The sequence below is a fragment of the Camelina sativa genome, chromosome 2 (genome assembly GCF_030686135.1).
Source record: "Camelina sativa cultivar CO46 ecotype springtype chromosome 2, ASM3068613v1".
NCBI lineage: Eukaryota > Viridiplantae > Streptophyta > Magnoliopsida > Brassicales > Brassicaceae > Camelina > Camelina sativa.
In genome coordinates, this window is record NC_141881.1 from 31,391,569 (window position 1) to 31,405,965 (window position 14,397).

General features: G+C 32.4%; 1 protein-coding gene and 1 pseudogene across 2 annotated transcripts; one reads left to right on the forward strand and one right to left on the reverse strand.

The window, feature by feature from the left end:
- Window positions 1-271: 271 nt before the first annotated feature.
- LOC104745274 (LOB domain-containing protein 36 pseudogene) lies at window positions 272-3,446 on the reverse strand (annotated as a pseudogene). The gene is made up of 3 exons (XR_015572814.1): window positions 3,063-3,446; window positions 1,412-2,540; window positions 272-777 (listed from the first exon to the last, which is right to left on the reverse strand). The product of XR_015572814.1 is annotated as an LOB domain-containing protein 36 pseudogene (transcript).
- Window positions 3,447-12,200: 8,754 nt separating this feature from the next.
- On the forward strand, window positions 12,201-14,093 carry LOC104745283 (uncharacterized). The gene is made up of 3 exons (XM_010466484.2): window positions 12,201-12,829; window positions 12,945-13,074; window positions 13,657-14,093. The coding sequence occupies exons 1-3, from the start codon at window positions 12,440-12,442 to the stop codon at window positions 13,884-13,886; spliced, it is 750 nt and encodes a 249-aa protein (XP_010464786.1). The 5' UTR covers window positions 12,201-12,439; the 3' UTR covers window positions 13,887-14,093.
- The last annotated feature ends 304 nt before the right edge of the window (window positions 14,094-14,397 follow it).

Below are 14,397 nucleotides of genomic sequence, written 5' to 3' on the forward strand. Positions count from 1 at the left end.
CACTCTCTTTTTAAAAATGTAGTAGCCTTTTTGTAATTATTATAGGGGTGTTTTATAAACTTTACTCCTTTTGTTTACATTTTGAGTAAATATAACACGATCGAGACTCATAGTTAATAAGTGTGTTGTCTAAAAACAAATCAGTATGTAAAAGTAAGTGTAACCATTTTCAATAAACATGTCACACTTCAAAATATCATTTTTGGAAAGAGAAAACAAAACTAAACGACATATAAATTTTCAGAAATAACAATTATATTGTAAACAAGGATAAAACAAAGATGGATTATTCCATAGTTTTTATATAATCCTTCGGTTGACATCGATATGATAAACCACTAGGCCAAGTGACCATCCTCTTGACATCTAATTTACAAATAGATTTGCAACCAAAAACACTATCTCTCATTTTTTTTCCTTAAACCGAAAGAAATGTCAAAAAAATAATAAGAAGAAGATACCAAAAAGAAAAAGGAAAAAAAAGTAAAGTAGTAAGTATTTGTGTCCATGCTAAAGAAGCGGACGGGATATGGAGTTGGAGATCTTTTGTCCAGTCTGATACGTACGAGCCTTTGGTTTTATATATACTTTTTATACTCTTCAGCAAAAACTGCCTGTATGATACTCAAAATCAACCAAATAACGCTGACTTTTTTTTTGTGAGTCGATTGTGACTTTTACGTGGTGAGTGTCTTTTTCGCTGTTGGAAGTGCGACAAGATTTGAAAGGAAAACTCGATTGCGTCCATAATGCCTTGCGCAAAGTCAGAGTTTCCAACTGCAAGAAAAGTCGAGGAAATAAGTTAAAAAAACTAAAGTAATGATCCAAGAGAGACTTAAGAAACGATGTCTATTAAAATTAATTAAAAGAACTTGATCGATGTGATTGACGCTAATACATGCATGAATAAAAGCGTATCTTATGGGACAACACTTAAAAAGATTTCCAGACAGAAAGGTGTAAGCAAATCTTAAGATACACAAATTTTCTCTCTTTCATCTCTATTAGGTAGAGTAGAACAGATTACTACATATCACACAAGTCTAAATCAAGAATTGGTGAAGTGATATGACCCACCATGATTTTTCTTTTTTCTTTTAAACCCTATTTTTAAAAAAATAACTAGGTTAGTTAATGCATTATTGTTCAGAGAATCCAACAAAAAGGAAGTTGTTTAAAAATATGGGCTATATGGCTATGTGAGAGTATAGGAGAGTTATTGAAGACATGACAAGGCTTTTTCATTAAATGTTATATGTAAAGAGCAAAACCTCCTCTGTTCCACTGTAACTGTGCTATACCATAAATAAAGAACATTCAAAATGCAGAGAAAACGCAAAGAACTCCATCATCCATGTAACAAATTAAACCCTAATTATTGAAAATGAAAATCGAGTTTTTTGCCACGTACCTTAGGAAAATTTTGTAGAGTTTATCGAGCAGCGAGAAGGTCAAAGGCCGTATCTTTCTTTTTTTAATATCCCTCTTTTTTTATTATTTCCTCAATTAGCGAGCGAGATTAACCAATGACACTCCTTCTACCCTCCTCGCTCTCTGAATTTGGTTGCGTCTGCGTTTGCGTCTCCTGCGTTTGAAGCGGTAGCGGCTGAGAAGATTGTGTAGGTATGAATAGTTGAGCCTCATGATGTTGCTGTTGTTGATGTTGATGATGATGATGATGATGTAACTGCTGATCCGTATGGTAATTATTATTCGTCGAAGGACTATCATCAACAAAGTTACCTCCAAGAGACATTCCGGTTACGGCTGTACCACCGGAGCTTAATTGATTAAACCCAGTAACAGTTACTGAACCGGTCGGTATAGAGTCAAAACCATTATTAAACCTCAAAATCTCAACTTGAGCTTGGTTTTGATGGTGTGGACTACTACTTCCTCCTCCTCCTCCTCCATAAGCTCTAAACATCTCATTCTGTTGCTCCCTCGCAACCGCTGCTAACTGCTGAGCCTCAAAGATCTGTTGCTGCTGCTGCTGCTGTTGCTGGTACAATTGTCCAGTTGGAATAGCCATCATCGGCAACAAGTTATGATGATGCTGAGTCAACACAGACGCCGAAGAAGAAGATGGTCGTTGAGGAGGTTGCGGCGGTAGAGACATGAAATGCGGTTGAGGAGGCGGTTGGAGAATAGGGAGCATAGCTTGAGGACCAACGTACGTAGCGAGCTCTTTCTTGGCGTTTTCAAGATCGTGTTGAAGCTGTTTAAGACGGTGTTGAAGGATTGAGATCAAACCGACGCAACCGTAAACAGGATCGCGTAGTCGAGCTTCGGCTTCGTAGAATAGAGAGTTTACGGCGTCTTCTCTTTGGTTAGATGCGAGCTCGTTGAGAAGCTTAGCGACGTTACTTGCTCCAAAGACTTTGTGAACGAATGAGAATTTTTGAGGTTGGTCTGGTGGGAAATATGGAGCGAATACGCATTCTTGAGTGCATTTTCTTCTCAAGAATTTACAAGCTGCGCAAGGAGAGCTTGAAGACGCCATTTTCTTGTTTTGTTTCTCTCTTGAGAGACTTGAGAGCCTGTGAAGAAGAATATAAAAGAAAATAATCAGTTTCTTTAATTAAATACGAAAAAATTTCTTGAAAATAATGAAATAGGGATCGTGAAAATAAATGCATCGAGGAAGCTTCGTGTAAGTCATTAGATGAGACCCCTATGAAGTGTTGAGAGATTGTAAATAAATGTTATCGTGATTCGTGCAACAACAAAAAAATCCGTACAAGTAATAGAATAGTGAAATGGAAACGTGAAAAAAAAAAAAAAAAAAAAAAAACTCTGATCATAAACATTACAAACCAGGATCAAGATGGCCAGGAGAAAAGTTATCAGATCTATTTAGAAGTCGATAAAATTCTTAAAAGGGTTTACGTGTATGTAAATGGTACTATAGGAAGAGAACAGATTCCAGAAAATAAAGGCAACATATAAATCATCAAAATAAAATGAAAAGAAAAATCTATCAGTATCAATCTTTATCAATCAGATTTTTTTTTAACTAAATCAAATCATATAGAACAAAAAAGGAAATAAACAAACTTTACCTCAATTAAACTACAAATCTTTCTCTATTCCAAGAAAGCTCTCTCTCTCTCTCTCTGATTTCTTTGTTTCGCTCTAGCTTCATATATCACTATCTTCATCGTTTGATTCCATGATCGATCGATAGAGTGAGTAGGAAGTAACTCTCGGGCTCTAGGGTTTCTGTGAAACCCCAAAAAAACTAACCCAGAGTATTTGATCTGATATCTCCGATTTATTCTGCCCTAAAGCTGTTTCGTAGATTTTATAAAACGAATGAGAGATAAAAAGATCTGAAAGAAGAAAGAAGAAAATGGGAAAAAGAAAAAAAGGGAAGGCTTTACTAATGAGGGGGATGATCTTTTTATATCAGTGAACACGGCACAAACTATAACCTTTGAGATTACAAGAGAGTGTGATTTACCGCCGTTGGATCTCATAATTATTAAATTTTAAGCAACCACGTTGGTGATTACAGTTTTATCCCTGAATTATTTCATAATTTTAATTTTGTCTTGACTTAATTACCCTCTAACTGCTGTCTTCGTCTGGAGATAAGTCATTTTCAATTTAATTTCTAAAAATCTCAAATTGATTCGAAATCGTTACACAGTTACTGAAAAAGTCAGCCCCCACGAATTTCTTTTATTAACGAAAGCTTTTTATTACAATAACATGGTATTTGTTTATTTAAGGCTTTTAAGTTTTAAGCATCCTCTATATAATAAAACAAAAGTATATAAAGACTATAATATGGATTATAAAATTAATTATTTAATAGGTATTGTTGGGGCTAGAAAAAACAATTAGAAGAATAAGTTTATGAAATAAGATCTGGGTAGACTTTCGGTACAAATCGACTTAGAACTATGGAAAACAACGAACTGGACTTTTGTATTGACTTTTTCTATTGATTTGCTTTGAGCTCAATTACATGTGTCTCCTCGTTTTACCAAGCCGGATATTTAAACTAAAACCCTAAGCCAAACTTCTCCTCAATCTCCTCCTGCAATCTCGCACACGATCCCAACTATGTAGATCCCGACTTCCTCTCCGAGTTGACCTCGCTTCCAAACTCGAGCTCTCCTTCCGGGCCTTAACCAGGCCCATTTTCGTTGTCGAGATTCTCTTCTTAGTGGGCCTATCGAGTGGGCCTTTCTCCAACGAAACCCAACACGAACAGGTATGAAATGTAATTATTAGTTAAATATCATTTTAGATCCTCTTTTTCTATTCCAAAAAATAAATAATAATCTCTACAGAATATTTAATTAATTATATATAGGTAACAAAATCTCAAAAATTAATCAATTTTCCATGGATTAAGAGTGATTTTGGATTATACTAACAACAAAATCTAAAAAAAAATTCAAGTCTTCATCTTTAACATGTGATTTTGTTACATAATGTTTTATTCAGAATAACTTTTAAAAACAATCACATAAAATTATAATTTATATAAAAATTACAAAATACATAAAAAAAATTTCAACTCGTGGTAGATTTGTATTTCACATAAGAGAAATATATATCAACTTTTTATATAGTATATGTTATTCCCAAATACGTACTTTGTAGTAAGATGATTAAAGGGTCACATGCCCACTGGAGATGAAATTAAAGTGCTTCGTTATGTTCAACACAAGTCTAATGTTGCACATGTTTGTGTTTTCGTCACTGATAATTACATTATTTTGTTCTTGTTGTTAATCTATATATCATTGAATGCAGTCAGGTTTTTAAGAAAAAAAATGGTGAAGTTAGCTAAGCATTCACTGCTGAGAATATTTAAACTGCTTCGGAGTTGTATTCTTTTTAATTTACCACAAAATATGCACTGGAACCATAAAATACTAGTAAACTAAAGCGAAAAGTCTAGAAAAATTATAATTCAGTTTTAAAGTATAATTTTATGTTATCCTAAAAGTAGTAAATTTATACTATCAAAATTGTAAATAGCAAAATGTTGACCATTTGTAGGGGTAATATTATAGTTAGAGTATAGACCCACCCAACCCCACTATGAGTTGCCGCACGTGCGCCAGAACCAAAATAATCAACGTAGTTTAATAAAGTTAGGTCAAACTTTAATCACATGGACTTACAAATTTTATTTTGTCTCATCATATTCATTTATTAAATTTTTTTTAGCAACATTCACAAAAAAAAAAAAAAAAAATCTAGATGTCCTGACATAGGTGTATCTAGTATGCAACGTATTAGAAATGAAAGTGGATGATTCAAAACTTTTGAATACTTTTTTTTAGATCTACAAAATCGATAATCCATAGTATACTTTTTAGTTACGATTTCATTTCAATTTCAAACTTTGCGTAGTTAGTTTGGGAAAAAAAATAATTCCAATTAAACCTTGTGTTAAATGAGCTCAATTCATTGTTTAATTATCTGAGTAGGACACTTTCACGCGTAGACAGTTTCATGCTTGCAAACAAACATATTATTCTCACTGTAATATTACAGACAATATACACTTTGAATAAACATAATTGAGAAAAAATAACAATAAAAAATTAATTTTTTTGTTAGATAACGCTTAGATCAGGTAATTATTTTTAAAAAATTCAAGGGTGCACAAATACCCATATAGATTTAAAAAATAATAATACTAGTAGAGTATTGGATTCCACTTTTTCTCCCATTGTATCGTTGAGTTTTATGAAATCTAGGCAAAAAATTAACGTAGAAACGTAGAAAAGTCGCGTACGAAACAGAAGAAAATATATATACAAACGAACAAGGGATTGGCGTTAAAAGTTGGTATACGATGGCACTTTTCATACGTACTCGTACGCATCATACGTTTTTAATAAATTAGCTCTTTGAATTATATTTTAAACCAGTTTTCAATAAACCTTCACTATTTTCTTTTTTAGAAACTGACAATAAATAGAAATCATATTTGAGAAGAAAAAAAAATCTAGGAGTTGAGATCCATCCGATCTTTAAGACGTGGACCTCTCAAAGACTATATAGTATACATACTTGTTTCATTCGTGCAAATCAGGTGGCAATGCTGTAATAAATGATTAGAGAGTAGTAGAACGACGAAAATAGAGGACCCATTGGATGGTGCTGTGCATGTCATCTTTATATTGCCCAATAGAATACGACCGAAGTTTAACGGTGGGACCAATCATAAGAAGGGACAAAGAGAAGATAAACGAATACATCATTGATCTATGAATATATTATAATGTACAATAAAATTGTTAAAGATTTTTTCTCATTTAAAAAAATAAATTAAAATTTAATGTTGTATTTAGCCAAATTGTTTCATTAATTTTTACAATGCTTACTTAAGTTGCAAAAATATGTATATTTATGTTTATGAATATTAGTAAAACTGTAAATATAAATATTTTTTTAATTTATTTTTCGTTTCGCTATTCTTTTTGCGTGGTAGAGACTTATTTGTGTGTGAGGTTGGTAATTTGGGAAAGGAATTGAGATATAAGTTAAACACTATTTGGGTTTCATATATTATATATTAAGTTAAAAGTAAAAAAAAATCGTTGGGTTTGTTATATATTATTGTCAGCATGTTGACTTTGTTATTTGCTCAATGTCAAGTGCATTGGACCGTCTCTTATTTGCATGATATTATTGTTATTGCGAGTCTTATTGTAATATTCTGATTGTCTCCCCTCTAGTTACAGACTTACAGTCATGCAAGAACAACTAATTTTCAGTGTGTATAGTGATAATATAGCATATCATGTAAACAATGAAATCACGTGAAACTAATAAACATAACAATTATAGCTTCACACTTAACCGTACCACGTGTATTACATATCATATATTGGTGTATGCATGGTACATATCTAATTATACAACATAAAGTAGTGCATTATATTGTCTTCTTCGGTTCATGGTTTAACATAAGATCACAACATATTGGAGGAGTAACTTAGTATTATATCATGTCTTTCATGCTGATTGATTTAAAAGTTCGTACATTTATTCTTTTTTTTTTTTTCATTTTATGTTTGTTTAGCAACAAAATATACATTAGAATTTTTTTCAACAAAACACTAATTCTACCAGCAACAAAATAATATTGTTTAACACGAAAAAGTATATGAAACACAATTACCATGAGCAAAACGAGAAGAATATACAAGGTTGAACTTGAAGTCATGTAAAGAAACATATAAACAAAGTAATATTGGTTGGTAAGAAAATATGTCAAATTAAAATAAATTGAGAAGCTTTGGAGTATGGACATTTGCATCTTTGGTCTATGGACGTAAACATAAGCTTAGCGTGTGAGCAACTGCATACTGATACGGCTTGGAAAAATCAGAACAAGACAAAGAGAGAATGTTGTTATTACGAAAGAGACAAAAAGCACGACCAAATCATTCCTGATTATTTCTTTAGAAAATATCTCAATCGACATATCATTTGTGTAGTTTATGTATAATAACAATAACATGCAATTTTGATTAGTGTGTTTCTTATGTATATGGATTTCAGCTTAATTTTGGTTCAATTTTCCATTTTTTTATGTGTATATATAACTGAATAACAAAGACTACTATTAATATGGGCTAACAAAAGGCCCAATACTAATATTTTTGATTTTAGTCCATAGAAAACCCACAGAGCTTAAACCCCCTCCAACGTCTGAAAGTTTGAATGGGAAACAAACCCTAACGTCAGTCACATCGAACTCTCTAAACCACACAGAGATGGCGAAATGGTTGCGTGGCCTGTGGGGAGGTGGCTAATATGCCGGCGTCTTCATTTGGTCGATCGATTCGGTGTATTCATCAGTATCAGACGATTTAGGCGATCGATTCCACGCGAAGCCACGGCCCACGGGTCGAGGAGTATCGGCTCGAGACCGGACGATTGGCCGGCTCCTCGAGACTGACGCTTCGAAACGAGGCGCATCGAGGAAGCAGCTTTTGACTGCGGATAAGAAGTAGATTAAATCTATTATTGACTCTGTTGGTCTCCCATTCTTCTGTTCTACCACATTCCAGCTTCAGATCCGAGCTGGTCAGGGCTCTTCGACGCTTGTTGAATCGGGTCGAGTACTTCCTCTCAAGGTATATTCTTGAGGTTTCAATTTCAATCGTTGAATTTAGTGAAATGCAGATATTGTGAGTGAGTTGAGTTTAGTGATGGGATTAGTATTGGTTTTGGTGTTTCTTGTTAGATTCATACAGATGAAGAAACTGGAAAGATACTTTCACGCGTAGGCAGTTTCACTCTTGCAAACACAGACACATATCATTCTCGTGGTTATCTTTCCATGAAAACGATAAAAAAGTTTTTTCAAAATTTTGAGTTGGTGAATGGTGCATGATAATACGTTAAAAACACTCAAACTACATTTTTATTTCTAACCAAAAATCGAATATATATATTATTTCTTATATTAGAACTATAGACAATATACACTTTGAAAAAAATAATTGAGAAAAAAACTAACAATTAAAAAGTCATTTTTGTTAGATAACGCTTAGGTCAGGGAATTATTTTAAAAAACAAAGTTTCAAGGGTGCACAAATACCCATATAGAATTATAGACTAAAAATAAAAATACTAATAGAGTATTGGATTTCACCTTTTCTCCCATATGTATCGTTGAGTTTTATGAAACCTAGGCAGAAAATTAACGTAGAAACGTAGAAAAGTCGCGTACGAAACAAAAGAAAATACTAGTATATACTACTACAAAGGAACAAGGGATTGGCATTAAAAGTTGGTATACGATGGCACTTTTCATACGTACTCGTACGCATCATACTTTGCTTTCAATTAGCTCTTTGAATTAATTTTCATAAACCTACCTTCACAATTTTTTTTAGAAATAAATCTAACAATAAATAGAAAGCATATTTGAAGAGAAATAAAAAATCTAGGAGTTGAGATTAAGATCCATCCGATCTTTAAGACGTGGACCTGTCTAAAACTATAAAGTATATATACTTATTTCATTCGTGCACATCAGATGGCAATGCTGTAATAAATGATTACAGAGTAGTAGAATGTCATCTTTATATCGCCAATAGAATGCGACCGAAGTTTTACAGTGGGACCAATCATAAGAAGGGACAAAAGAGATGATCATAAACGAATACAATACATCATCCATCTATGAATAAACTAACAGTATAATAAAATTGTTAAAGTTTATTTTTTCTTTTTCTAAAATAGAAAATGCTGTATATAACCAAATTCTTTCATGAAATTTTACAATGCTTAAGTTGCAAAAATATGTATTTTTTTATGAATAGTTGTAATCTCGCTATTCTTTTTGTGTTGTAGAGTTTTACTTGTGTGAGGTTGGTAATTTGGGGAAGGAACTGAGATATACGAGTTAAAAACACTCTTTTTTTTTTGTCTCATTTTAAAAATTATAGTTAAAAGTTAAATAATTCGTTCGGTTTGTTATATATTATTGTCAGCATGTTGACTTTGTTATTTAGGGGGTGTTATTGAATTGTGGTTTTTAAAGGAGTTTGATGTATTTAAGAATCATGTGTTATTCAATTGGGTATTTTTAAAAATCCATTAAAATCTAATGTTATTCAATATCTACTGGATTTTGTGTGATTTTGGATTTCAACGTACTTTGCTTCTAAAATATGAACAAACACAGTACCACACTTTTCTCAATCATTTCATTTTCTTCTCCTCTCTTTAGATGGATCTCTAGCCTTTGACATATTATTGTTTGATTTTTTTTCTCAATCCTTTTATATAATCACACTTATTCATCAGATATGTATTATTTTTGAGAATTTTTTTTTTGTGTTCTTTAACTTTTTTTTCTGGGTTCATGATTTATAACTTTTTTTTTTGGTTTATGATATAATCACACTTTTTTTTTCTGGGTTCAATCTCTGTTTCTTCCTCCTCAAACCCTTTGTATATAATCACACTTATTCATCAGATCTGTGTTTTTTTTGTATTCTTTAATTTTTTTTTTCTGGGTTCATGACATCTGGGTTTTTTAATTACACCAAAAATCTGGATTGAAAACAAATACAGTTTAATTCAAGTTTTCTATGACATGTGTAAAAGTCTGGGTGTTATTAATTTAATATAACTTTGGTGTATAACACAGTTTATGGATATATATATATATATATATATATTTTTCTAACAATAACTTTTTAAAAAATCCATAACAATCACCAAAAATACATTATTAATGACTTTCAAATCCACCTTATATGCATTATAAAGTCCACACAAATGCATTAGACTTTTAAATCTACTAATGTCCTGAGTTAATTAAAATCTATTAAAATCCTCAATCCAATAACATCCCCTTACTCTCTCATAAACATAGTCACGTGCATTGGACCATCTCTTATTTGCATGATATTAATGTTATTACATGTATTATTGTAATATTCTTATTGTCTCCCCTCTAATTACAGTCTTACAAAAACAACTAATTTTCAAGTGTGTATAGTGATATAATATAACAGACCAAACCATGTAAATAATGAAATCACATGAAATAAGCACATATATTGATCACATGTATTGCATTGCATAAATGCATACCATATTTGTACATGCATGGTACATAGCTAATAATAATACATTATAAAATATTGGATTATATTGTCCAATAATATTTCACATAATATGATTATTAAATTATTTTGTAATTTCATTCTAATTATAAAAATTTAAGTATATTTTAATATATAGACATTATAAATGTTTATAAAGAAATAGCTGAATTCATATTTTGTAACTTTCATATTTATAATAATATCCATATTTTAAAGTACTAAATTTTAATTAATCACATTTATTAATTTATGTTTATGTTGACATTTTTGTCACCTTCATAGTATTTATAGCATTGCAATGACTGATTAATGACATAAAAAAAAATAAAAAATTACAACTTGCTTCAAAAATAATACATAATAAAATGTTGTATCATATTGTCCAATAATATTTCACATAATATGATTATTAAATTATTTTGTAATTTCATTCTAATTATTAAAACTAAAATATAGTGTAATATATAGAAATTATAAATATTTATAAAGAAATAGCTGAATTCATCTTTCATTAAAAAAATAATTTGATTAGCTTGAAATTCTTGTTATATATTTACATTTATAATAACTTTGATTTCTTTTTATTTAAAACAAAAATCAGTATTTAGAATAAAAAAAATTATGAATAAAACTTCATCATCTTAGATTACAAACCTCATCATATGAGCTAATTTTGTTATGTGTATATATGGCTTACCGGAAACGCAAGTTGGTGCCACGTTAGAAGCCGCACGCATTCTACGCTTTTGAGCCCCAGTCCATTGATGCTTAGAAGATATTCTCTACAGGTATACTATACGAGAATACATAATGCATTAATGAATCACTCATATAAATTAAATAGTTTATATTATGATAAATAAAGAAAAAATAATATACTTTGTCTTTCAAACTCACTTTGCTTTATCGGATGGAAAATATTTATGGTCGCGGACTAGTCGATCTATAAAACATCTATAAGAATATACAAGATTGAAATCATGTAAATAAACAAATAAAATAAAGTAATATTGGTTGGTATGAAAATAAGTCAAAATAAATTAAACAAAGAAGGTTTGGAGTATGGATATTTACATCTTTGGTGATGGACATAATATGTAACAAAACAAACAACTTTACCAGAATAAAAAAGAAGACACATGATGTTCATATATTCATCAAAGAGTAGCAGCAAGAGCCTTGACTAGATTAGAATCTCTAGGGACAGTAACCACATGATCAAACGACTCAACGATCCTCCAAGTTTCACTAGTCCGTTTATCAATCGCAATCACGGCAAAATAAACAAATAAAATAAAGTAATATTGGTTGATATGAAAATAAGTCAAAATAAATTAAACAAAGAAGGTTTGGAGTATGGACATTTGCATCTTTGGTCGATGGACGTAAACATAAGCTTAGCGTGTGAGCAACTGTATAACGATTAGGCTTGGAAAAATCAGAACAAAACAACAATAGAATGTTGTTATTACGAAAGAGACAAAAAGCACGACCAAATCATTCGTGTGTGATTCTTTCTTTATAAAATATCTTAATCGACATATCATTTGTGTAGTTTATGTATATAACAATAACATGCAATTTTGATTTAGTATGATTCATATGTATATATGGATTTCAGCTCAATTTTGGTTCATTTTTTTAATACATGTGTAAATAAACTGAATAACAGACTACTATTAATATGGGCCAACAAAAGGCCTAATACGAAAAAGTTTGTTTACAGTCCATGGAAAGCCCACAGAGCTTAAACCCCCTCCTCCAACGACTGAGAGTTTGAAGGGGAAACAAACCCTAACGTCAGTCACATCGAACTCTAAAACCACACTGAGATGGCGAAATGGTTGCGTGGCCTGAGATCCGTGACGGCGGAGGTGGCTGATCTACCGGCGTCTTCATTCGGTCGATCGATTAGGCATATTCATCAGTATCAGACGATCCAGGCGATTCCACGCGAAGCCACGGGTCGAGGAGTATCTGCTCGTGACCGGACGATTGGCCGGATTCCCGCCGTGGTTTTCCCGCAGTCGCTACTCGATACCGACGCTTCGAAGCGAGGCGCGTCGAGGAAGCAGCTTTTGACGGCGGATAAGAAGCAGATTAAGTCTATCATTGACTCTGTTGGTCTCCCATTCTTCTGTTCTACCACATTCCAGCTTCAGATCCGAGCTGGTCAGGGCTCTTCGACGCTTGTTGAATCGGGTCGAGTACTTCCTCTCAAGGTATTATTCTTAAGATTTCAGCTTCAATCGTTGAATTTAGTAAAATGCAGATATTGTGAGTGAGTTTTGAGTTTAGTGATGGGATTAGTATTGGTTTTTGGTGGTTTCTTGTTAGATTCATAGAGATGAAGAAACTGGAAAGATACTTAATTTGGTATTCGTGTGGGCTGATGATGGGGAGAAGTTGAAGGTTGATGTTCCTGTTGTTTTCAATGGATTGGATCATTGTCCTGGTCTCAAGAAAGGTAACAGCTTCGTCTTTTGTTCGCATTACTTACCTTTTTTTTCAGCTAGTTGTCACCTTGTTGTGCTTAATGAGATATCATGTGAGAACTGTTAGGAGTGTTGTGAATTGGTCTTGATGCTGGTGTGAAGATTGCCTCTGAACTGTAATAGGGATTCTCTTTTTTTCGATTGATGGAAACTTTGCATTGTCTTTTTTTTTGCTTGCTAGTGCTCATGAGTCATGTCCTTATGTTTTACTGCTATCCACCTGTTCTTACTATCGAGCTTAGCCTTGTAAATAGAATTTTATCACACTTCTATCTGATAGTAAAGTCTGCATTTCAATGGTAAAGGAATTAAAGAAACCAGATATATGATATGTGTGTGGTTTTTCATGTGTGTATAGCAGAATTTCACTTATATCCACTGGGGAATAGACTAGTTTTATGAATGTTCTTATAGTAAAATCTTTGTAGCAACGAAAATTCGAATGTTTACCCCTGCCTGGTGTGTATAATGTCATTGTTTTTTTTGTCAGAAACTGTTGGTCTTCTGTTTTGCTATCTAGATCTTTCATTCTGATTGTTTGTGACTGTGACCAGGGGGAAATCTACAGTCAATCCGAAGCACTTTAAAACTACTAGGGCCAGCGGAACACATTCCATCTAAAATCGAAATAGATGTGAGCAAACTCGACATTGACGACAAAGTGTTATTGCAAGACGTTGTATTTCATCCATCATTGAAGCTATTGAGCAAGAATGAAACCATGCCTGTGTGTAAGATTGTCGCCACAAGCCCTGTGAAAGAACCAAAAGCTGTTCCAGCATGAAAAAAATAAGTCTTTGAAAAGGGTAATGTAATGTCTCTCCGAAGTTTCTGTTCACATAACAAAGTGATCATTTCTAGAAAGGAAAGAAGCAATTTTTAGAATAACCCTTTTTTTTTTGTATAAACCTTAAGTGAAAGAACACTAAACCCTCTACTTGCTATTTGTGTGTTTTGAACGACGCAGATCCAATTCGAATTGCGGATCAAATATCTGTTTTGCATCTTTTTTTAATTCAGTCATATCCGTCGCAGTGTCCGAACAATTTGAAATAGATTTGTTTCCAACTATAGAACTTTGATTAGATTAGTTTGTACGCTGAAATAGATTCGTGTTTCCAACAAGATAGTCTTTTGAATGGGTCGTTAACACTTAAATGAAGAGCCCACACGACTTGGTCCATATCAGTGGTAACTAGGGACTAAGAATGACACGTGTCGTTTGTCGTGACCAGAAGATGTCGCCACGTATTCTTTGGTTTTCTTTGACCGTTGACTTGTTTGTGGAATCTTGC